The 25,226-nt window shown below is 38.7% G+C and overlaps 3 protein-coding genes across 4 annotated transcripts in view; 2 read left to right on the forward strand and 1 right to left on the reverse strand.

Annotated features, from left to right (window-relative positions):
- LOC139972077 (uncharacterized) lies at nt 1-11,796 on the forward strand. The gene is made up of 9 exons (XM_071978989.1): nt 1-155; nt 945-1,076; nt 2,214-2,272; nt 2,954-3,042; nt 3,706-4,245; nt 5,054-5,203; nt 6,167-6,340; nt 7,184-7,300; nt 8,902-11,796. Exons 1-9 carry the CDS (start codon nt 55-57, stop codon nt 8,983-8,985), a joined length of 1,446 nt encoding a protein of 481 aa, XP_071835090.1. The 5' UTR covers nt 1-54; the 3' UTR covers nt 8,986-11,796.
- A 97-nt stretch (nt 11,797-11,893) lies between these two features.
- LOC139969529 (large ribosomal subunit protein eL42-like) lies at nt 11,894-16,424 on the reverse strand. 2 transcript variants are annotated; one of them, XM_071974598.1, is made up of 6 exons: nt 15,942-15,972; nt 15,612-15,658; nt 15,048-15,153; nt 14,126-14,193; nt 13,047-13,163; nt 11,894-12,133 (listed from the first exon to the last, which is right to left on the reverse strand). In XM_071974598.1, the coding sequence occupies exons 1-6, from the start codon at nt 15,955-15,957 to the stop codon at nt 12,113-12,115; spliced, it is 375 nt and encodes a 124-aa protein (XP_071830699.1). In that variant the 5' UTR covers nt 15,958-15,972; the 3' UTR covers nt 11,894-12,112. The 2 variants fall into 2 exon arrangements, with proteins under 2 accessions (XP_071830699.1, XP_071830709.1); XM_071974608.1 differs by lacking the exons at nt 15,612-15,658; nt 15,942-15,972 and adding an exon at nt 16,400-16,424.
- Nucleotides 16,425-21,703: 5,279 nt separating this feature from the next.
- The window catches only part of LOC139969525 (serine/threonine-protein kinase 33-like), a 32,852-nt gene continuing 29,329 nt past the window's right edge, over nt 21,704-25,226 (forward strand). The window contains exon 1 of the mRNA XM_071974583.1: nt 21,704-21,857. The gene's annotated coding sequence lies outside the window, so the exon portion shown is untranslated. The remainder of the gene's footprint in view (nt 21,858-25,226) is intronic.

Genomic DNA, 25,226 nt, shown 5'->3' on the forward strand with positions numbered 1-25,226 from the left:
ACTGAACACTTGTCAGAGGTGCACCAGTAGTAAAGAGACCACTGGGTCAGCAAGATGTATGACTTTGACCCCACAGGCTTGTCAAGTCATGAACTTAGAGTACTAAAGGCATTGTCAGACTTTATAACTCATCACCAACCAGAGTCTTCACTCAGGTATTAAAATAACAATAACTGATCAGCTGTTACAGTATAGTGCATATGTATGTATGTATGTATATTAGATCCTCCTGCAAGCAGGAACTCACGAAGAAGCCTCATTGGCTTATCAAAGCCGCAAGCTGACCGAAGTCAGTCTCTTACATTCATATTTAACGTCCATGATTATGAATTGTTAATTGTCAACAACTCTGTAACTGGACGACATACATTAATCTTGGAGTGTCTCGAACCGGCGACCTTATGATTGAAAGGCACCGGCGTTAACCACTGAGCAAACACTCCATATAGGCATAGTCAGCAGGAATTTAGGGTGTGTCAGGCATTGTCAGACTGTATAGCTCATCATTAGCTTAGCCCACCCTCACATAAGGTAACATTGTTCATAGATAGTTTCTGTATCATGTGTGTGGACATTACCCCATTTTACCAATATTTTACTTCGCATCTTAAGTGGTAAAATTTTTGATGCACACAACAGTGTCTGTGTTGTTAAAATGTGCACCAACATTGTTCTAGTTAACTCGTCCAGTGCAATGTCTATAGGGTTGTCGCTAAATACATTACAAGCATTTGATGTCTAGAGGGCGCTGCAAATACGGGTGGCTTTCACTGAGATCAGAAGGGATTGTTTTAAATTTAGTACAGTGTTACCATACTGTAGGTAATGTGCGTTCCATTACAATGTCATCAATTGTACAGAGTTCTTGATGGAGCTCAAATACTGATGATCCATCTGAATTATTGTTTTTATTGATAACACATTTATTATTGTTGTTCTTTCAGTGCGATTGACAACATCGTCCTGATGTACGTCGTTGGCGTTCTTGAGGACGTTGGTAACGACGATGACTTTGACATTGATAACTTTATTGAGATGATAGCTGCATATGTCCCTGGCTTCCAAGCTATTGATGTGTAAGAATTATGTTTCATGTACCAGTATTAACCAGGCATATTTAATAATTATACCTACCTGTACTACTGTGTAACAGGATTCCAAGCTATTGATGTGTAAGATATAAATATGTTTTATGTACCAGGCAATATTTTCTAAAGTTCTATACCGACCTGTACACAGGCTTCCAAGCTATTGATGGGGAAGTATAATGTATGTGAATAATACTCAGAGTTCCAGCTATTAAAGTAATAAAAGAAAAGTTCTTGCTGACATGGAACCCGAAACTGTTTGCCCAGTTAAGACGGCTAAGCTTAAATTGCATAGGCAACATTTTTGAATGTTTATATTCTATGTTATACATGTCAATATGTGAATACTGCCACCCCTTTGTGGATGTCGGTGGTTAATTTGCAGCAACCATTTCGTTTAGTCCTCCTGACCCCTCTAGCATCACGAGGATACCAGTTTGAAACTAGCAGACATTTAGAACGGACGAGAGACACAACCACAAATGAAAAACCAAATGTTTTTTTCTAGTGCATAATCAGCAAGTCTGATGAGATACTCAAAAATGGTCTTGCGAGAAATTGTTGTACGGTAGTGACATATTTAAAATTGACCAGCTCTAGCTAGAAGAACGGCTGGAGGGTATTGCATATGACACACAAAAGTTAAAAGTGACCGAATCATTGATATCAAACCCTGATTGATAGCAATGATTTACTGTAAAAGTGACCGAAACATTGCTATCAAACCCTGATTGATAGCAATGACATACTGTACGCTTAAATTTGTTCGCTGAACACCAGCAGTCTTTCATGCAAACCCTCACAGGTTATTACATCAATTTCTGGAATCACCAACAATCTAATGTACCAGTTATCAAAGTGTGTATTTATAATGCAAATTCCAGTTGTAATGTTGTGCATAATACATCTTTATATAATACACAAGCTGTTCTGTGTTTGCACACATAGCAGTGTAATAGCAGATTCATTTAATAAATAATTAATTTAAACACTTTACAGTACAGCTTGCAAAAGTCACTACAAACTACAACATGTCTATATTTCAGCAATATCACAAAGTTTATGAAATTGTTTTGATTCCAACTTCAAGTTTACCCTCTCTGATTTTCTGTTTCTATTGTATAGTGCTGTGGTGTGTGAGTGGATCTTTGAACTGAGTGAGAAACTAAAGACAACCACTGATGGTGAGATCTAGTGTATACTACAGGATATAGGCTAAATGACACTAAGGGAAATAGGCTACAATGAAGCTAAGGGTAATAGGCTAGTGTATACTACAGGAAAAAGGCTATATTCTTCAATTTGTATATTAATACAAACACAGGTCTGTTTGAACAACAGAGGAGAAGCAACACCAAACATAAAGCTCTTAGATGAAATATGAATTGAGATATATTTGAAATGAACAATTACCCCCATATACCTAAAGAAACTCATCCTCCATTGCAGAGATATTGGGATTTATAGGTTATATCACTGTTGGGTGTCATTGTAGCACAGGGAAGGGAAATCTTGTACATATTGCATTTCTTGGTCTCATTTCATAAATTCTAACCGAACCATAAACAGTTTTTCCGGCATAAGGTGACGTTAGGAAACTTATTAAACAAATATTTAGATCCAGCATTTGAGAAAGTCATCTGTTATTACCAGAAATAAACATTGTTATAAATATAAAAGAAAATTATCATAACTTCAAGCATATGTGGAACTTCTATGATGTCATTCATTACTGATGAATTCATGTTTGCTTACATTTGTCAGGGAATTAATAAACTATAGATTTGTTTAAAGTAAATGTTTACGTCTACTTTGTTACAAATATACATAGTGAATTCTGTTTTTCATTTCATTAACCTTTGTAGATGACGAAGTTGATATGAAAACACCCGATCGTGATTCTAATCTTGAGAGCCAGCCACAGGCTGAAAGAGTGTCGGACTTATCCAGTCAGGTATGTTACCATGTCTTATTTAATCACATTTTACGCTGAAGTAAATGTTAACTATCTTATGCATCTGAGTAGTTAATTTTTTCTTCTCTCTCTGCTCACTTACCTGTCTCTCACCATTGTAGTATACTCTTGTTTCACCTCTAAAATGTCAATTTCTATGTTAACCCCATCATCCCCCACCCCACCTCCCCAAGTCACCACCACCAATCTCTTCCCACTTTTGGTGTTCCCCTTCGGGTTTGTACTTCCCAACTTGTTGGATGAGTTTTCCAAAAACTTTCGTCCAATCACGATGAAAAGTGACCCGTGGCTCGCATTATTTGAGTTAGGGTTTGGCATTGTTCAATCTAGTATAATTTGCGTGTCAAAAGCTTTGACGACCCAAAAGAAGGGATTTTCAGGTATTTTATCTACAATTTACAGCTTCTCAAGGGCCATGGATTATGTGATTTATTTAAATCATTTTATTCACATCAAGTCCTCAATCCAAGTTAGCTTTCATGCATTCTTATTATCAATTCTGATTGGTTGGGTCTGGTGGGTTGTGGCTACTCCCTCATGAATATTTATGTCTGTTTTGTGACTCAATAGTTTATCAATTTGGTTTTTTTTTTTTAACATAATGTCGTTTAACTTTTTATTAAATTCTTATCATTTTTACAGAATTATCATTCTTCCATTAACAAGGTTCATTCTGGTCAAACCTCTGAGCAAGGCGACTGTCCTACCGAAACATTTAAGAACATTTCTCGTAGTTTAGTTACTGTTGCGAATGCTTCTCCTGATGTGGATCCATCAGACCACAAGATACTGCAGAAAAAAAATCTTTGTAGCATAAAGGAATTGGAGGATGGAGATAAGGAGAGATTGATGGAAGATTCGAATGAGATGCCCGTCTCTGCAATGCAGGATAAATTGTTGGCTTCTGAATTGAAAGAACTGGAAGGAGAAACATCTCCTGAAGACTCCAGCATTTGGGAATCGAGCTATTCTCGAGGGGACGAGGAGGAGGAGGAGGAGAATCAATTCCAGATGATTCGAGAAATTGTACCAGATGCCAGCCACGAGGATATACAGAACAGTTTAGCATCTTGTGGAGGAGACTTGGAGGAAGCTCTAGAGATGCTTGTAGAAAAGATGACCTTAAATGAATCTAGAGGAAGAAAGAGAGATGAGAAGTCAGACACAAGTCTTCATACTCAGGTGACATTGCTTGTTGTCCCTCTGTCATTTTCCTTACATTTTCCTCTTTATCTTTTCATCCTTGTTCTTGTTCTGAACTTGTCCGTGTTTGAATACAGCATGGTTATTTATTTTCTCTGGTGTTACTGATCGATATATCCGTGTTTGTTACAGCATGGTTACTTAGTTTTCTTAAGTGGTGTTAGCATATGTGAATGTGATAAACTCATTTATATAGTTTAATGTGATAATACAAATAAACCCATCAAACTTGTATTTGATTTGGTAGTATTTGTATTATAAACCTGTTACTGAGTTTGGTGATGTATAGCAAAAACTATAAATCCTTTTGGGTCGGATAAACTCATCAAGTTTCATGTGATAGTACTCCTACTACTGTAAGTTGTGGGTTGAGCTCAATGAAATCAGTATTGAGTTTTAGCCTGATAGTACTAGTCTTATAAATGTGTATATCGTGTTAATCTAATGAATTCAGTGTGATTTTATTTGTAACATGTAATACTTCGATAAAATCACATATTGTAAAGATGAACTTGAACAGTTTTCACATATTTATTGTATTCTTCCATCTACTATTTTATAAAGACTGCAAACATCGTTGGTAAATTACTTCTCAATTCTTATCCTGCCCAAATCTTTCTCCCACCTCCCCTCCTCTTTTCTATGCCAAACTGATGGTTGGTTAGTCCCGTTGTTTATCTGTGAAGATTCAATTTTCCCTCTTGCACAATGCATAGACTTAAACTGTACATCAACCATATGATATGTAACAATTGTTTTTTGGGGGTCTTTTTGTCATCTTTTCCAGATAATCTTTAAAGCAAAACCAAACAACAAGGAACAAAAGCAGAGACGAAGAAGCAAACACCAGAAAGCAAAGAGAGACAGGACTCCATCACATCAGGACACGTTAATTCCGGGAGAAGAGAGCAACATTTTGCCAAGTTCCGTAAAACAGGTGAGTGTCTTGTAGCATGTTTGCGTCCTTAAGTTACGGGTGTGTGGGCGGGGGAAGTGGGAGGCGGGTCAGTGATTTATTTTGTTTTCGTTGGTCATAGTTTAAGATGAATTACGTTTAAATCTGCCTTTGAAGCCATGGTCAAAGTGTGCAATTGGATTTGCTGATATATCTGTGAACCATTACCCACGTTTCAGAGTGAACATCTTACTTACAGAGGAAGTACATACATATTGTAGCTCACTGACAGTGTTTCAGTGGGGGTATATATAATTTGCCCAACTATCATTTCTAAAAGTAGTCTTGATAAAGTTGATACTGACATAGGAACATCTCCTACTATGCAAGTAGTACACCATGGCACAAACCCTGTCGCTGGCTCATTAGATGCAATGTTTTACTTTTTAGACAGTTGGTGGTGTGTTAACATGGTCCTGTATTCAAATAGATCAGAGCACAAACTGCCTGATGAGCGTTCTTGCATTAATGTCAAAAAGATTTATTGTTCTTGCATTAATGTTACAAGGGACCTTTCAACCAGACAGACGCGTAGCCTATGGGGGGGCAAAGGGGGCAACCACCCCCCCCACCCCCTTGAGCAAATTTTTTGGTATTTTTTTATGATATCGCTAGTGATTTCAAAATAGAAAAATGCTTAGATGCAACAAACAAGGCCTGGGAAGTGTCATTTCCAGCGATCTGGGACGCATTTTTGGCAAAATTTTCTTGTACACTTCGTGCCAACCCATGGTGGTGTACGCTTAGATAATTTGCCTACAGGCTTCGCCCCTCCCTTGGCAAATTCCTCGCTACACGCCTGCCTGGAGAAACATCATTCCATAGCCTATATTTGCATGTTACTTTTCGAATGGTAGTCGTAATGAGCTATTTACTCTCTCAAATTTCCGCCAAAAAAACATCACCATGTTCATAAAATATTTACTATTTCTAATTTCTCCATAGAGCTCTGTCAGTGAGGACAATGAACGGATTCTGTTGGAGCTTTTTCCAGCAGCTTCTCACATAGATGCTCAGCAGTGTCTCTCGGTTGCTAAGGGAGAGATTGAGGTCGCTGTTCAACTTCTGATGGAGAAGGTTAATTCTGGTGAAGTTCAGAGAAAATCTGTCACAGATCCAGTAAGTCTGGGAGAGATAAGCATTAGCCTCACTGCAGGCATATGAAAACATTTCTAAGCCTATTTTTTTTGAGAGAGAGAGAGAGATGCGTCAGAGAAGACAAGACTAATTCCGGTTAAAATGCTGTTGCTTTATTGTGGGTTCTAGTCTTAAGGTTACAGGCCATGAGACCGAAGGTCCGCGAGACCGAAGGTCCGCGAGACCGAAGGTCCGCGAGACCGAAGGTCCACGAGACTGAAGGTCTGTGAGACCGAAATTAATAAAGGTCCGCGCCAACGAAGGTCTTCGAGACCGAAACTATTACTAGGCCTATAATAGTGGTAAGACAAATATTACTACCGATAATATGGCGTTGATAAATTGCAAAATTAAAAAAAATTTACAGCCATTTCTTTTCAGAGGGGATGCCAGTGACTTGCCCAATGGGACTGGGATGGCTTGCATTGATACTAGGCCTCCACCAGTGGCGTAACCAACTTTTCCGGAAAATGTTTTGTTCAAACAATTCTTTCTTTCTTGTGTGCTTTCTTGTTGTTCTAGTATGTGCATGGAATCATAAAATGGTGTCACTTGGCTCTGACCTTCAGCCTGGCCGGGCTATCGATGGACCATTCATAGACCATTGGTCTTGCGGACCAACGGTTTGCCTAAATTCGGTCTCGTGGACCTTAGGTCTCGTGGAATGCCCCAAGTCTTACAGGGGTATTCCATTGGCAGCCAATTAACAGTTAATACAATTAATTTTCAGCCATGTTTGAAAGTTTGATTATCCATTCATACAGGCTAAACCCCCACCATCGCCACAGATAACAAATTGTTTTCTGATCCTTTTGATATTTATAGTTTCCAAGGTCAAAGGTCATAGACGACAAAACACAGAGGGAGCTGTTACTGCAGAAATATGCCTTTGTTGACGCAGAAGATCACACCAAGGAACATAGACCATTCCTGCCAAAGTCTGTGAGTTTCTGGAATTTATTTGAATGTAACTGGTTTTCATTTTCATTGTCAATCTTCCTAGAGATGTTTTAATCTACCTCCCCCACAAACACAAATAATATACTAGTGCACACATATACACAGCATATTGCTAATTTAAATATGCAAATTTATATATTCAAGAAAAAAAATTATATATTCAAATTTACATATTTCAGCAAAAATTAACTGCTTCAAGAAGTAAATATTCACAACAAAGATTTTGTAGTTTATAGTCATAGTTTGGGGCAAAAATAACATTTTTATTGATCCATAAGGCATATATTATCCAGGTTTACCATATGACCTTTCATAGCAAGAGAGATGGGGCGGTGAGAAGACTAGCTTGGGAGACAATAATTGCTTCACAGCAAGTTTTTAATGAGCAGAAAATCTCGTGGGATAGGGTACATTGTTACATTTAGTAATGAAATCCTCACCAGCTTCTTTAAGTATTCAGTATTGAATCAGTATTCAAACGTACACTCAAGACCTTAGGTTCACCACTTAAAGGGTGTGAAGACTCGCGCAAAAAAGAAACGTCTAATGCCGGTAATCTGACCTAGTTTCAAATGAGGTGTAACAGAAGTGTTAGTGTTGGAAAGAAATATAATTAGACACTAGTGTACAGTCAGTACATACAGCTGCGGTCAATACCCACAGCACAGTGTACAAACGATACAGCGATGGACATCTCAGGTCCAGCTAAAGATAACAACGTATCACGTTTCATTACTGTACTGTCTGCATTTTGTAGCGACACGAACAAAAAGTCGCTTGCAAGCAAGGGAAAGTTAACTTTTGCAGATGGCCGCACGCGGTTTGCGGCGAGTCTTCAATGCCTTTAATGTTATTCTTATTGAACAATAAGATAAATTATACAGAAATTGTGACAAATTGTCAATTTCCTAATGTTAGGGATTATCAGAGAAAACACATTAAACTTATAATTCATAACACTAAGACTCCATCAAGCCTATTGGCTTTATCTTTCTTTAATTTTTTACAACTCATTTACTGTATCCTAAAGACTTTGATATTGTCATTGTTACCATGGTTTCTCTCAGTTATAGATTATTAAAGGCATCTAATTGTCTCAAATATAATGCATTCTCCATGAAGTTAATGTTCTATTATAGAATATTTATGATTTGAGTAACAGTTCAAACTTTAAGTGTTACTGATCTATACAAAGACATGTGCTGTGTTACTCACTAAATGTTGAGTTAAAACTGTAGATAATCGAATATTGTTGGTTACCCACCCTGGAGAAGGCAGCGATTGCAGCTGCCAGCTAGCTTGAAGATGGTGGGAAGAGGGGTGCAGTGTGGTCCTCTCTAATGCTTCTGCAATTTTCCAAGAAAAAGAATACAAACATTTGCTGTCCTGTCTTCGTTGGACCCAACAGGGTCCCAGCATGTACCCCAAGTAACCCCATAGGTACCAGCATGTACCCCATAGGATCCAAAGTTAAGTCCTCTTGTGATGACAACATTATGATAGTATTCTTGATTTTGGCATTATTCCATTCATCGTATTTCTCTGTGCATTATTTTAGTTTTGTTTTGTTTTGTTTTTTTCAGGAGAAAAAGAAGTTAGTCCGTTACTATGACAGCAAACCAGTCACCAATAAAGGAGAGAAGTTCTTTGAGTTAAAGGGTACCTGATCATTTCTTCCACACTGGAAAATAATACTTTAATGGACAGAGATTAAATTATCGGGTACCGCATCGCCACATTCTATGCAATGTGGGCAAATTGCTATACAAGTTCAAAGATGTATCGTTGCTTTTGTGCACAGGAACCATATCATTCTACATGAGACAAGAGTTCGGAACATTCAAACTGGCTTCACAAAATCTGAACACTCAATAACTCGCTGATGTAATGTTGTATTTTGATGAAATTCCAAGTACAGATACATTAATAGCTAGTTGATGTTTACATTCCCAATGCATTTCAAGGATAGATTTACACAAGAAGGATATATGGTGAAGCTTCTTAGGATTACCTACCATGGAGATATCACAGCCTACCCACTGAGGTCCACTTCCTAGAATGAGGGTGGGTTTCATAGGTCTGAGTAGCTTACATTCAAGCAAACGTAATTTAAAGGGTGTGAAGACTCGCGCACAAAGAAACGTCTCATGCCGGTAATCTGACCTAGTTTCAAATGAGGTGTAACAGCAGTGTAAGACACCACCATCCATTCCAGAAACTACACACACAGCTTGCTACCGTCTGTAATTAGACACTAGTGTACAGTCAGTACATACAGCTATGGTCAATACCCACAACACAGTGTACATAGCAGCGATGGACATCTCAGGTCCAGATAAAAGATAACAAGATATCACGTTTCATTACTGTCTGCATTTTGTAGCGACACAAAGAAAACGTTATTTGCAAGCAACAGAAAGTTTGTCAGAGCGCGGCACACGGTTTGGGGCGAGTCTTCAATGCCTTTAAGTCAAGTTAGTTACAACTAAGAGTATCCTTTTATTTATTTATTTCCGATTTTGTTAGGAGGGGGGGGGGCTGGGATATCACCTGTCAATGTCAACAATTAACACATGTGGAATTTATTAACTTTTCTTTAGTTTTCAAACTCCTTTCAAGAAATAGAAAGTCATTCCTCAAATTTGTATTCCTTTCGTGAGAAACAAACCTTATAGAAATTTATTAATTTTCAATATCTTAGCTATGTTAAAAGGCAATATTACACATTCTAGCAGCTAAGTGCTTCAACAATGTTATTTCAGACAATGTTTTTTAACTTTATTTTCACCATATTTATGTTCTTTCATCTCAGTTGTTAATGATTATTTCGAAGTATATAGTGGGAAAAGGACTCCTACTGATTTTACAATATTTTGTTGTATTTATACAATTTTAGCCAATTTTGTGTCAAAGTGGTTAAGTTTATCCATGCCAACAGTTTGTGTTGCAATTCTTAGTGCCAACCAGGCTTAATAAAAAATATTGGCATGGTTTCATTATTTATTTATTTATTTCTTTACTTATTTTTCAAATGTCTGTCCAAAATAGAAAACCATTCCTTCCAATTTAGTATTCCGAGAGAAACTAACGGCTATTTTTTTTGTCCTTTCGTCATCAGGAAATTTTCTTACATGTTGTTATTGTAATGTTCTGATGATTTGATTCCAAATAAACATCAGAAAAAAATCTGGGGAGAATTTGCTTTCGAAAGAGAAAATCAGTCTGAGCATCTTGCTGGAGTTTTCGTTCAATTGAAAGCCTAAATATTGCAATAGGTGGCAAGATGTTAAACTTGGCAGGTTTTGTAGCAAATGTCAACATAAAGCAAACCAGTGTTTAAGCAGCATTTTGCATCCTTTTCTATGGCTTTTCTCAACCTCACTGATTCCACTATGCCATAACGACACACATAACTAGCTTATCTATTCAAATCTTACTTCAAATGGTTGCATAAAAGTCGAAAAACCTACAAATTTCAGCTTTGTTTCTTCTCGAAGATATTTTCCCTTGGGATTCAAATAAACCTTGCCCATAATATGAATATTTAAAAGCTACGAACATCATTGGCCAATACGTAATACAACACCATGCTTGATTGTGTAGATTGTCTATGGCAGTTGTACCAGGGAGCTGTTAGAGTACCAGCTCGCTGGTTGTACCAAGTTACCAACTCGACGTTTTGAATCTATTTTTAGCAATGGCTCATATCTAAACCTGCATCTCTGATTGGTTGAATTCAAACTAGTGGGTTGGGGGAACTGTTTGCGATTAATATTAAATGTGTTGTCGAAGGACACTTTTGTCATTATCTGCAAATGTCCTTAATTACTTGCCAATTAATGCTTTTGGCAGGGAAAAAACTTGGATTATATCTTAGTGTGCTGTTTTGTGATTGATATATGTAAAAAACTTGGTCAAAAAAGTGGAAAATGGCGACAATACTTAAAATGCTGCTTTAAGTCATAGAAATACACAGATGTTTTGGGGGGTTTTCTTCCAAATTTATAGCTAATTTTGTAATTTCCAAATTGGGATCAGGAAATAATTTATCCAATATCACAAAATGGGCTTATTGCTCTACAGGTGTAAAGAAGTATAGCAGTTTTTGCAGAAAGGAAACAGTATTTTATAACAGAAAACTTCAAAGCCTTCCAAACTGTTACACAAAATCCGAATACTAAATTATTCGCTGATTGGGATGCGGCTGAATATGAATACCCTGCAGTTAATGATTTATCCAATTCAAGGTTTTACAATAAAAGTGGAAACTAAATCAAATCATTTTACTGTTAGTGTGCAAGTATGACAATAATAATGACATCACATCTGTTTGCTTCAAGTTCACTGTGATACAAAAATTTGACAATTTTAATTATCAGTATCTTGAAAATGCTATATAGAAATTGAATGCAAGCTAAAGTATTATCTGGGATTGCAACCAATGGCTGGATGTAGTTCAGTTGGTACAGCACATGACTTATTATTCTGAGGTCCTTTGAAATATAGTGTAAAGGGTTAGCAATAAGACAACCAAGAAAGCAACATGTCAAGCAAAAAAGAGAATCGCTTTATCTGTTTTTTTTTTTCTTTTATTCTTTATTTGACTTCCACTTCAAATAATTTCTGGTTTATGTATTGTTTGGTGACAATGACTAATTGAAGTTGAAATATTCAGCTTTCTATTAGGTTGAATGGGGAGATTTCCATGTTATGTTGAGTACTGCAGAGTGTGCAGGCCAAGATGTCTCTAGAATCAGTCCAGTGTGATACAGTGAAGTATGGAGCTTCTGTATCTTAAAACTGGATCATTTGTCCCTGTGAAATGAAGAAGAGAGATGGAATATTGAATAATAAATACATTCAAATTTCAAGTTAAACAGTAACCTAAAGTCACGTTCCTCTAAAAAATCCTGGAAGGCATTTCATGTATATCCTACAGCGAGGAGGGGGGGGGGCTCGCAATAAATGCCCCCCCCCCCCAAATGGCTAAAAATCTTGCACAAATTTGCTATGCCTGCCATGAAGGCCATAGGTTTGAGCACATTGCTCAGTGCAAATAAGAGCTAATGGACTGATATGTAAAGAAGGTAAAGTGCAGCATATGCACATAAAATACAATGAATATTAATGTGATACTTCAACAATACAATGAATATTAATATCATACTTCAACAATACAATGAATATTAATATCATACTCCAACAATACAATGAATATTAATGTCATACTTCAACAATACAATCATCGACCTTCACCTCATGGACAAACTTTGCCCGCAGTATTATTGAAAATCCTACCAGAATTCTCACACATTGTTGCAAATTAAATTTCATGACTCTTAAGTTCTAAGACCAAATTTAGAAATACCTCAACGTTTTCCCAGAACGTGAAACTTCTGATATTTTGTCCAAGTGTGCAAATATTCATGGAGCAACAACTTCATAGAATCATCACATTTTCCATAACTTTTGATTTTTTTCACTCCTTTTCCTGCCCTTTGCGGATCCTCAAATCTTTTCGAATCTCCACATTTCTTCCATGACCATGGGAACTAAGAGTAAATAGGCCTAACATTTGGTACATTCTTTGGTGTTGGGGCATGTGAAGTGGGCCTGAAGTTAGATTTCCTGTGGGCCCAAAGTTAGATTTCCTGTGGGCCACCAGATCAAGTTTAGTGCCCACTCCTTGTTGTACATCTCATCTCATGATGGCTGATGATACACTTACCTTCCTCTTCTTATCTCCTCCAAGCTCAAAGTGTTTGCATCTCTTGATGGGCAACTGTTTCCTGAACTTGCACTCGGCGCACTCCATCCTTAAGACAATCTTCTTGGTCGTCTTGGCCTATGAGGGAAGAACAGACAATAGCTCTGAAACAAATGCACTATTCACTCATCAGTCTCCCCACATTTTAAGTATTTTATTACGCTCCTGGGTATGAGTTAATTTACAGAAGCACGTCATAGCTTGACAGTGGACAAAGCGTCAGGAGTCCTCAGGACCCATCGGTTTAACATTCTAACCTCTGAGGAGGCGCCAGGTAATCCTCTTCAATCCCCAAGATATGATTGTCTATCCACAATGTGTAAGATGTGGAGAATAATATTGGCGAATAATCCCGCACCTTAGAGGGAACACTGAACTGAAGTCAAATTCATACGAAAGAAAACGTTACTAACTAACATACAATATAAATATAAAAAAAAGATGGAATGGCAATATTGTTCAAAACATTTCCAGCGGGGCTGATTTATTACAGCAACCTTCCCGCGCTGGGCCGTGGGTGTCCGTGTGACCCTTATACCCTGAAGTGTGCGAAACTAGCCATTGGCATTGCCCTTGTGAGTGGGTTGGGGACACATCATTACTTGTTATATTGTGACTAAAATTGCGAGCATGCTCTCTGAACATTTTCTTTTGTTTCTGAACCTTTTTTTTTACAGATGTACTTCTTTTCCTTTGTGTTTTTTATTTATTTTTCGTAATTTCGTCCCGATTTTTTCCCCCTATTTTTCTCCGATTTTTTTTTTCTCCAGCCAGGATCCATTGTGGATTTCCTGTGAACCTGGTTTGCAAGGTTTTCAGCACTGAACATAACATTGGTAGGCAGCAAATACCACAACAAATAAAACAGCGGTGTCCTGTGCTATATTCCTTGGGTATTTAAACTATCCATTCTTTTTAAATATATCCTTTGAAGTACTGGACAGAACTCTCATCCAAATCCACAACAGAAATGACAAAGCTGTGAGTGATTTTCTTTACAGGAGCTTTACAGTTAGATATTATTGGTTATTTAACCTTACCTTCTTTCTGAAGATAGGCTTGGTCTGTCCTCCATAACCCTCCTGTTTTCTGTCGTAACGACGCTTACCTGTCAGAAGAAAGCGAATTAATTGAGTGTTAAAAACAGATGGTGAAATTCCAGACCTCAATTAGGACTTTTGTTTTTCAGTTCCTCATTTTACCAGATCTGCTGATGATTCAGGAAACCTTTTAAACTTTAATAAACGTGAATCAGCGCTCAAATCAACAAACAGTACTGACGGCAAACTGCCATCAGTGCCTCTACCAACTGAGAGCACTGTGTCCCTTTAATCAAATTGTTGGTGCCCTCGTAATGACCTAGATCAGGGCTTACATGAGAGACCATCACTGGACATTCTAGCATATTTAGGTGCATACTAATGAACCCAGACGAAATCTATGAACCTGTTACTTTAAAGTAGCACCCTTGCTTTGCAGGTATGCCCAAAATCAAGACTAGTATGTCAGAGAACTTTCAGACTAGTTTTGCTGATTTGAGCTATAAAGATTTTGTACTTGGCCGCATCAATCTCCCTTACATTCCCTAGACACATAATTCTCTAGAAGACAAAGTGTTTTCGCTAAACCGATCTATCATATTTATCAATACTTTTGAAGTCTCAACAGTATATTGCTTTCACAGGAACCATGGTACAACTGAACCGTTGCCTCCTGTGACAATGTTACCCACCATGAAAATCTAATACTTAGGACTCCATTGTATACATTACTTAGATAACTTAAACCAACAATTTCACAGACCTACAACAGTACAGCTGAAGTTTTTAATTATCCTTGGCTAAATCTTATTTTTGACAAATTTTGAACAGCAATACTTGATATTTACTCAAGGTGGATTATGACTTTCTTTAAATTTTATGGACTTTATTCTTAAGCTAAGAAAACCTCCAACTGACTTACCTTGTGTGTACAGAGAGGCCTTGCCAGCCTTATACTGGGACACTTTGTGTGTCTGGTGCCTCTTGCACTTTTTGCAGTACGTTCGTCGTGTCTTTGGTACATTCACCTGAAAAAAATAAAGATGAGAACTAGTTTCTATTTCTGAGTAGGTTTAATAAGTGGGGTGGGGGGTTGGGGGAATTAACTTCAAGATGGAGAACATTTTGAGCAAGAATAGTTTAGAATACAGCAGACTCCTAAAACCTTATTACTAGGCCTAAAAGTAATGCTACTCGCTGAACCTCAGCATAGAGGGCAATGGAAAATATAAAATATGTATCATTTGACGATCTTGAATATATGGATAACAGGTACAACTTTCTGATGTTGCATTTCTTGTATAGCCTAACCATAGGCTAGCCCTATATCTATTGTGCCAATAGAGTACTAGTAAATGTCCTAAAGTAGACCTTGCAGCAGGTAGCCTAGGTAAAACAGTTCACTGCAGCAAGCCAAGTTAATTTTGGGCCCCACCCCTGGAAAAGTTGTCTACTCTCGGATTCCATACAAAAGATGTAGGCCTACCAATCGAATGTTTTTATGCAGCTCATCACACACACTACACTGTAGTGTAACTTGGCCAAAGTGGCTATTCTTATGACTAGTTGTAAGAATAATTTCCGACTACGCATGCGCAGTTGCTATTTGCATGACTAGGAGTACTATCTTTACGACGAGGAGTAACAATAATTTGCGGTTAGGGTAAGGGTTAGGATTGAGGATTAGGGTTATGTTTAGGGTTAGGGTTACCCCTACTACATGCGCAGTTGTTTATTTACTTTACTGCGCTTGAATTTGCCTTTGTCGTAAGAATATAAATAATTGTTACGACTCGTCGTAAGAATAGCCACGGCCTAATTTGGCGACCCATTTATGTGCACAGGAGTGCATAGGCCTAAGTCGACAAGTGTGGGTCTCGCCAAGTTTTAGTGGGAGCCTGGTCTGCTTAGAGTACCACTGAGGTCTTAACAATGAAAACAAAAGGTATTACATTGCTTCATAGGAAATCTCTTTTAAACGTAATCATATCCTTTTACTTTTGTGTAACAAACAGTCTAGCCTATCCGTGTTTGACAGCAATAGAAATTGTTTAACACAAAATACTTAAGGAGTAGATTCGCGAATTAAGCACGATCACGGGGAGTTTCTTTTACTTTTCGATCTTTTAAGATAAATTTAAAAGGAGAAATATGGCACAAATAAACAAAATGATCTTTAGCTATAATTTTTGTAACATTTGGGCAGCTTACTATGGACGATTATAAGGATGTGCCACGATTTGATATTTAAGATTATATGTAACAACTGCTCACCATTTTGACTACTGATAAAGAGGCCGAAAGAGGGCGCCAATGAAGAATTGTTTTAAGGGACTGCAGTAGAAACGAACGAGGGCTGGTATTCTATGGATGCCCTTCTGTGCAAACTTTTCAACTAACTTGTGGGTAGAGTGGCCTAATTAGTAATTTGCAATCACTGCCACGCTACGGGGGAATGGGGGCATTTACCATCCCCACATATTACCCCTTGTCCCCCAGTTGTCCCAAACCAGATCTGGTACTTATCCAAAATATATAGAGCTGGACTTTGTATTAGAAACAGCTTCCAATGCAATGCATTAGACTCTGGATGCATTCATTTCATTTTTTTTTTGGCCTCTCCCCCACCCAGTTTCACCACCCAGATATGGTACTAAACAGTGGCGGAGATTTCTTGTCAGAAGTGGGGGGGTTGCAGGCCATGGATGAAATAAAAAGTCATAACTGCTGGCTCACTATCTAAGTGGAGCGCCACCATAAGTTGGCGCGAAGTGCACAAGAATTTTTTGGCAAATATTGCCTCCCAGATTGCAGTAAATGGCACTGCCCAGGCCTTGAAAAGCTGGATTTAACCAGGGGTGTATGCAGGATTTTCTAACCCGGGGGCGCGTATTACTATCTAAGCGGAGCGCCACCATTGGTTGGCGCGCAGCGTACAAGAAAATTTCTGGTTTTGGTACCCCCAGATCAACGGAAATGGCACTTGAAATGGCTTGAAACTGACCAACCATATGTACACTTTTGCCTGACAACCAAGTTTTTTCCAAATACTTTTTTTCTCATCTATAACCTTTTTGAAGATTGTCACCAGTCACACATCATGTTCGACTTCATCACATATCCTGTGGATCATTGCTTTTGTAGGTGATTCTTCATCGCGGCCCACAATATCCGTCAGCCCCACTGTTCAGAATTTGAAAATTCACAATTCTCGTGAATAAATTCACTTCAAAACATACCCATAATGTTGCACAAAATATCATCTATGGACAACCGATATAGAAAAACCTCCTTCAAACCCTAACAGACGGGTCAAAATTGCACGAGTATGATGAAGTATGATGAAGAATGTTGGTTAGGGAATTTTCGAAAATTCAGACGGCTACTAAAAAATTTCGTTGAAGGAAATAAAAATATACCAGTTATTTCCGAAACCGAACACTACACACATCGACAGTTTTGACCATGGGCGCAGATCAGTCTTGGATAATGGTGGGGACGCGTGTCTGTTCTATGACACTATCTAAGCGGAGCGCGACCATGGGTTCGCGCGTAGCGTACGATTTTTTGGGGCAAATATACCTCCCAGATCGCCGGAAATAACACTTCCCAGACCAAATGATGTTCCTAAACCTCCTTAAGTTTTAGATCTCATTGCTTAGAAATTTAGTTTGGAGAAATACATGGGCGTCTGCAGAAAGAAAATCAGGGGACAAATAATCCAAGTAGACTTTTGTATATACGATGGGTCTGGGGTCCTCTCCCAGAAAACAAATATAGACTGCCGCAAATGCGATTTCCGTCCTATATTTAACAACTGTGGATAAAATACAATAAAATGAGAACTGCTGCATGTCATTTGCACAATGCTGGATCAAACTGCGCCAAAGTTCCATACAGGGGAACTTGAAATGCAAAGACAAATTGGTGGGGACACGGTATATCATGTCCCCACTACTGAAAAAGTTGGTGGGGACGCGTCCCGCTGTCCTCACCAGGATCTGCGCCCATGGTTTGGAGGCTGTTTATCGTGGAACGCCATTTTCATGCTCACTGATATGATGTGATATCTACTGTTTGCTTTACAAATTCGAATAATTTTGTCACTGTTCCTCTTCTTCTTCCCGTTTTCTTGCCGTATTTTCTACTCCATCCTTTTCTCCTTTTCTCTCTTTCTTCTTTTTCTTTTCCTTCCTTCACCTCGTTGAAGTTGGCAAGTGTATACAGTTCCAAAGCTATTCAACAGCAACAAAACGTTATTTTGTGTATTTCTGTTGTGGGGTGAAGTTAGCGCTATGAGCTACAAGTTCCAATGCGCAAGGTGGGGGAAAGGGGCTAGAAATAATGTGTCGGTCAATTCTAACTCGGTTTTCTGTCGTTAATTGTTGATGTAGCCTACCAGGTAAAAGGTTGAAATGACTTTAACAATTTCAAATTTAATAATTTGATTTATTATGCCATTTGGAGCACATAACATAGGCTATAACAGAACATTACTGGCAAAAACTAGGGGGGGTTGATTGTGTGGGCCAACCCCCCCTCTTCAAAAAGTGGGGGGGTTAAAACCCCCCCAACCCCCCCTGTTTCTCCGCCACTGGTACTAAATTAGTGCATTTAATCAAATGATTTACCTTAATTGAGGGGGTTACATACTGGGTAGGTCATGGTGGGTAATTGATAGGCTCAGTACCTATAGCCTAAAACAATTTGCCATTACTAGTGTTGAACTTTAAGTTGATATTCCAATCAGGTCGACCACTATTTGTATTGCTCAAAGCAACCTGCGCTCAGTTTGTCAAATTTCGAAAACAATTTTTGCTCGCCATAAAATTGCAATGTTTTAGGAACGTTTCAGATATGTAACAAATTTCAATGATAGCACCATGTTGCGTCTCATTCATTTTACTTGTAGACAATTCCCAAACGGGAGGTGAGACATCCCATCCGCTAAGACCCCTCACGTATACCAGTGTTATATCCCCCCCCCCACAAAGCATTTCTTGCCCCCCCCCCCGATTGTCTAGGCTGTTGCCGCTATTGGCTATTACTTAGATTCGAGAAATTAATACAATACGAGAAGTATGTCGGTAATTTACGAAACATTTCCCACGCAGGACAGTCCAACCGTATAGTTATTCCGTAAAAGGGTTTAATACATGAAGAATTATTAGCGAAGCATATGCTCAGATAAATTCGCTTGCACTTTGCAGACATGAGCACAACTGGACTTCCATATTGTTGATCATTAGAAACAATGTTTTGAGTACCGGGTTGCTCTTCTGTATTAATTTACCTGATATTCGTGAGAAACGGCTGTTTCGATACCCACGAATCGACTATCAAAAGTGGCTGGAGTTCAAAGTCTAACAGACTGACCATTAAAGCAGGCCACCCTCAGGTGCATCGCAAAACTCAATATAAAAAAAAGAAAGAAAAAACTGATAGTCACAAGCCCACCATAACAACGTATACAATACCATTCTTTCTTTCTTCAAGAAAATGGGTCCGCCATTAACATGGAGCGTTAAGAACATATTATTAGAATTTATGAAAGCAATTGATTAACATTAACATTCATGACTGTTCTATTTATTTAGGCGGACCTCATCGTCAATAAGCTTGAAGCAATCCAGCAATTATGAATAATATGTTTTCAATTTTCTTTGATCCAACACTGCGTAGGTCTGTATGAGTGAAGTTTGGCTCCAAAACAAATATAATGCAGATAATTTTGATCAACGTTTCACTTTTTGGCAATTAAATTGGTTGAACTGTCGTTATTTGACATCATTTGGTGTACAAACGTTACCAAATTAAGTTGGATATATAAATATGTACCGAGTGTTGGGTTAAATGTTTACCCACCTTTAGATGTATGATATATGGTTCCTGAAAGTTTGAATCTGTAATATGTGTTGATGTATAGTGTTGATAAACCTCTATAACCTACACGTTCAATTTTTTTGGCCTCGTTTACTCTTCAAAAAGAAATTAAATTCATCACTGGCGTAGGAAGGTATTTTTGTCAGGGGGGGGGGGCTGATTCATGATGGATTGTGATCGCCGTCCTGGGGGAGGGGTCTTAAAATTTTCCAAAGGGGAGGGGGATCCCCTCCCCTTTGGAAAATTTTTGAACAATTAGAGGCCATTAGATGCTGTTTAGTGCCACAAATGTCTGAATTTGTAATACAATTTTCTCACATTTACTGATTTACTTTACTTTGCCAGGCGTGTACGTGCTATACGTGATATGCATGAACTACGGAGCAGCGGCGATAGTGCATGTACTATTTCAGCACGTATGCCTGACCTACCGTACATGAACAAAACAAACGGAGTTCTGTACACACTGTAGCGTATAAGCTAGCACAACCTAAACATGCAGCACATTGGTCTGGACGAGGTTCGATCCTGACTTTTTTTGACGGTATGCTCAAACGCTAGCGAATTTCCGGCGGAGATAGTGATTCCCAATAATCGCAGTACTAAACAGCCTGAACAATGGTGAAAGACTACGTTCTGAATTTCAGAAAATAGTTCAAAAATGAAAGGTTTTTTTTACCCTCGACGACTTGGGGGGGGGGTAGGCATACTTCCGCCCCCATGTTTTCAGGTGGGGGGGGGGCTGTCGCCCTAACCCCCCGCTTCCTACGCCCTTGAAATTCACGTCATGTAAAGTTATTTATACTTTTGTGTTCATATAACAAATATCCCCCCTCTGTATGTTAAACGCCCCCAATCAACTTTCTAAATTAAATGAGTTTATTTGAAAAAGTATCTCCTCAAAATTAATCAGGTTTTCTTGAGAAGAAATTCTGATAATTTTAAGAATGTGTACCTGGTAATAACTAATGACAACAAATGACCTCTCCTCTTCCCCTCCTGGTTTCTTTCTTCACTCCATCCTTTGTCTACTAATCCTCTTACATCTATTTCTTTGGGGGTTCACCCTGCTCACTAACTTGTTTTTATTCTGTGTCTGTATTTGTCCCTTGTGTTACTGTTACTTGTCATTCAGTATCTGAAGAAGATCCTGATAGGATCGCAACGTCATGCCCACTTACTTCCACACATTGTCTTACACAGACTCTTTAGTGGATAAGCAGTTTGCTAACGGTGTTTGTTTTATTTTAATTTTAATTATGAATGACAACATTACGGCGTTTTTTCTTTCTTTCAATATGAACATTAACTCTCGAGAAGAGACGTGCGTTTTATAAAAATAATGTGTCAAAAATACGAATGTACAATAATCACTGCACAAATCAAACACCTATGTAGGCCTACTATTAAAAAGATACAGCAAGGAATTTACAATACATAATTCCCAATATTTATCGTATTAACAAATGTTCTATTAAAACATCCGTACTTAGAAAGACTCAGCCAATGAACGAGTCTGTTTCTTTTAGAAAACTATATGTAGTAACATAACACATATTTTGATTGGTTTATTTATACTACGGTACAGTAGGGATTTCTAAGATTCTCTTCATTGTCGTTGCAACACTTCAGCTCTACACCTACTCAGTGTGACACATTGACATTAATCGAAGTACAGTAACTAGGTTGCACGACGCTCAATCAATTAGTTACACTCGACTCAAGCACTCTCACAGCCACACGGTACGAGCCTTGCCTCACACAGCCTAACGTAGTCACGGAATTATCCACCGGGATTTAGTACCAAGTCTATTTTCTCCTTTATCAAACGGATATCAATTGAAATAAGGTAAGCATGTAGTTAGTTAACAAAAACATGCCTTAATCTATTTTCCAATGATTGTCGTGTCATTCCTCAACTAGTGACGGTAGATTGTCTGAAGTCTTCGTCAGGTCCAAAGTAATACTAACACTAACGGTAGGCCTAGCCAGTAATAATACTAGGTCTAGCATAACATTAGGCTGTCACTGTCTCCAGCAATGGCTAGCCGAAGGTCCTGACTCTGTGGACCATGGCAATAATGTCTATGAACATAAGAGCATTTTTAAAGCCTACTAAGTACTAGGGCGGGAGTAATTATAGAATACAGGGCCACTCGATGATACTATCTGAGCATCCGCATGCGCGGATGCTCAGTCTCACCCCAGTACGTATGTGAGTAAAAAATGTCAAAGTCCCAGTTCTTTCTTTTTGAGTGGATGCGCGGATGCGTGGATGCGGAGTCAAAAATTTCCTAAGTCCTTTTAAGAACGACACACTATTGATGTGGAATATCTTCGTACATACGGGACTTTCAGTATTGGAAATACGTGATGGTATAGGGCCTATGTCGAAACTTTTCGAAAATTATTTAAGTCCATTCCTAGTACTCCCGGGGTGGATGCGCGGATGCCCGGATGCGGAGTCAAAATGAAATACGTGATGGTATATGGGGAAACTTTCGAAAATTATTTAAGTCCATTATGGGGAAACCTTCGAAAATTATCTAAGTCCTTTCCTTGTACTCCCGGGGTGGATGCGCGGATGCGCGGATGCGGAGTCAAAATAAAATACGTAATGGAATTTTAGAGGGCGCCATACGTGTACGGACATGTACAGACACACCGCGCATCCGCGCATCCGGATGCTGGGAAGAGTTAATGAATGGCCCTGTATTCTATAATTGTACCCTAGGGCGACCACAAATACTAACAGTAGTAATGCTAATGTTTGCCTTGGGCTAACACAGGACTATCCACTAGCCTAGGTTAAATAAGGCTATCATTATTTTTGGTTGAGAAAGCCAAACTTCACAGCAGATGACCAGAAGATATTAGTAACAAATGAAGGTAAACAAAGCAGTCTGTAGCTCTACTTTAGTCTAGGCCCAATGTTTGGCAATTGCAAACCCCCACTCCTCCCCCCAAAACCCCCTGGGGATCACTGCCATTCAGGAAAAGGTTCATGCCCCTTCTATAGGCCTAGTTGGGTTCATGCAACATTTTTTATACTTCTGTTAATGAAAGAATGAGGATATGCAAAGCTTATGTAGGCTAGCTCTGTAAGTTAATCCAACCTCATTATAGTTGAAGGTTGATTGTCGTGATTAGTTGATGTATTTTGTCTGGGGTCTAACAATCGTGAAGGAGATATCAAATTAGTGTTTTCCTATATGTCCAACATTAGGCAGTATAGTCCGCCAAATAGGTAAACTGCCAAGGAGTAATTATAGAATACAGGGCCACTCAATGATTCTATCTCAATGATTCTATTTTAGAGGGCGTCATACGTGTATGGACATGTACAGACACACCCCACATTCGGATTCTAGGAAGTGTTAATGAATGGCCCTGTACATTCTGTCATCCATATGACACAACCTTTTGTTGGTTGTCCTAAATTTGTACAGTAAATTAGTAATAATAGAAATAATTTGGAACAAGAGCAAACATTCTGCATTTGATATTAAGGGAATCCTACAGCTACACATTTTCAACTTGTACAACAGTATGTGTATTGTGCTGGTTTCAGTATAAATATTGTGCAAACAAGTATGTGCAATTTTATTACATGAAATTTCAGGACCTATCGTCCCGATGTCAACTCTCGCATTCAGGGTACCTCAGTGTCCTGTCACTCTGCATATGTAACAACTATGTCTGATTAGTATTTTGAACAAGAACCGTTTAAGTTTAGTAAAGGAAGGCTGCTTTTATTCGTTCAGAGATCTCTACAAATTGCCTGACAATTTTTCAAGAACCTTAACTGTTTATCCAGATTAGTTACAGTAGTACCTATTTCAGCCAAAAAGACAATAGAGATTATCTAGGCAGATCAGTAGTGACCATTGTGTGCAACTGCAGAGCACAAAAGATTGTCATATATGCAGCCTAGCTGCAAGATGCTGCAGCCCCCTCAGCATCTTACTTTTGACATCAAGGAGGTATAACGAAGGAAGATCTCTCTTAGGGCAAACCAATAAAAGGAGTAGTTGTTCAAGTTCAAGTTGCATGGCCCATTCATTTGGAATGGTCAGTATTCTGTGCAGTTTGGTATCAAAACGCAATCTTTCTAGGCTAGAAAGTTTTGAAGGTGAATGGTGTCTGATAAAATATGAGTTTAATTTGCCAATGGATGATTCTTGTACTTTATACTCAAGGATGTACTGTACTTTGGGTGATCAGTTCACAAAGGACAAAGAAGGTAAAATGATTGTTGGTTATATCATACAAGTGTTATCAGGAGTATATAGCTGCACCTTGTTATGTATTATGTTGCATCTCCGGGGGGGGGGGGGGTACTGTAGGTGAACTCTGCTCTGGTGCTTATGTGCTGACTGCACACTGAACAACTAATGGTGACATTACTCAACTTACACCTTTTTATCCATTATTTTGCACCTTTGGTGGGAGGGGGAAGGGTACTCTAGGTGAACTCTGCTTTGGTGCTTATGTGCTGACTGCACACTGAACAACTGGTGGTGACATGACTCAACTCGCACCTTGTTATCCATTATTTTGCACCTTCAGGGATGGGGATGGGGGGGGGGGAAGGAGGGTACAGGCAGTCTGCTTTGGTCTATAACTTATATAGAAATTGCCAGTTTTAGGTTGAATTGGCTTCAGTGGAAACAGTTGAGCACCTAGCGCTCTCAACTGGAAGTCGACAGTGTGCGGTGGTCCATGAATAACTCTCTGTAGTTTCATCAAACGTTACCAATCATAAATACATACAATTCTTACCTACTGTATACTATCACCGATTCTCCACAGAAAACAGCAGTTGTATGTGTTTATAGTCATTCAGTGTGCTGGGGAAATAGTTGTATCGGCATGGGTTTTCACTAAAAAACTATCAAAAACTGGGTTGGCCATGGGAAAGCTGGTTAGGGTCAGTGTGTGATGGACTTAACTTTATAATCCCCTCCCAGGGGTGAAGACCTTTGAAGTCCAAAGTAAACCCAAGATTTCTTTCTTCACAAACAGCTTTGAGTGTTACTGTACAGGTCTGATTCATGCACAGTAGTATACAGTAGGCCAGGTCCACCCTAGGCTAGACTATTGTCTTGCATCTGTTAAGGTTAAGGTTAAGGTGGTAACACTTGGTAAAGCGCACATTACAGCATCTGTACAGTATGGATGTGTGCATGTACTACAGCATGTCTAAATTGCAAGATAT

Source organism: Apostichopus japonicus, chromosome 1 (assembly GCF_037975245.1).
Source record: "Apostichopus japonicus isolate 1M-3 chromosome 1, ASM3797524v1, whole genome shotgun sequence".
In the NCBI taxonomy this organism is placed as follows: Eukaryota; Metazoa; Echinodermata; class Holothuroidea; order Aspidochirotida; family Stichopodidae; genus Apostichopus; species Apostichopus japonicus.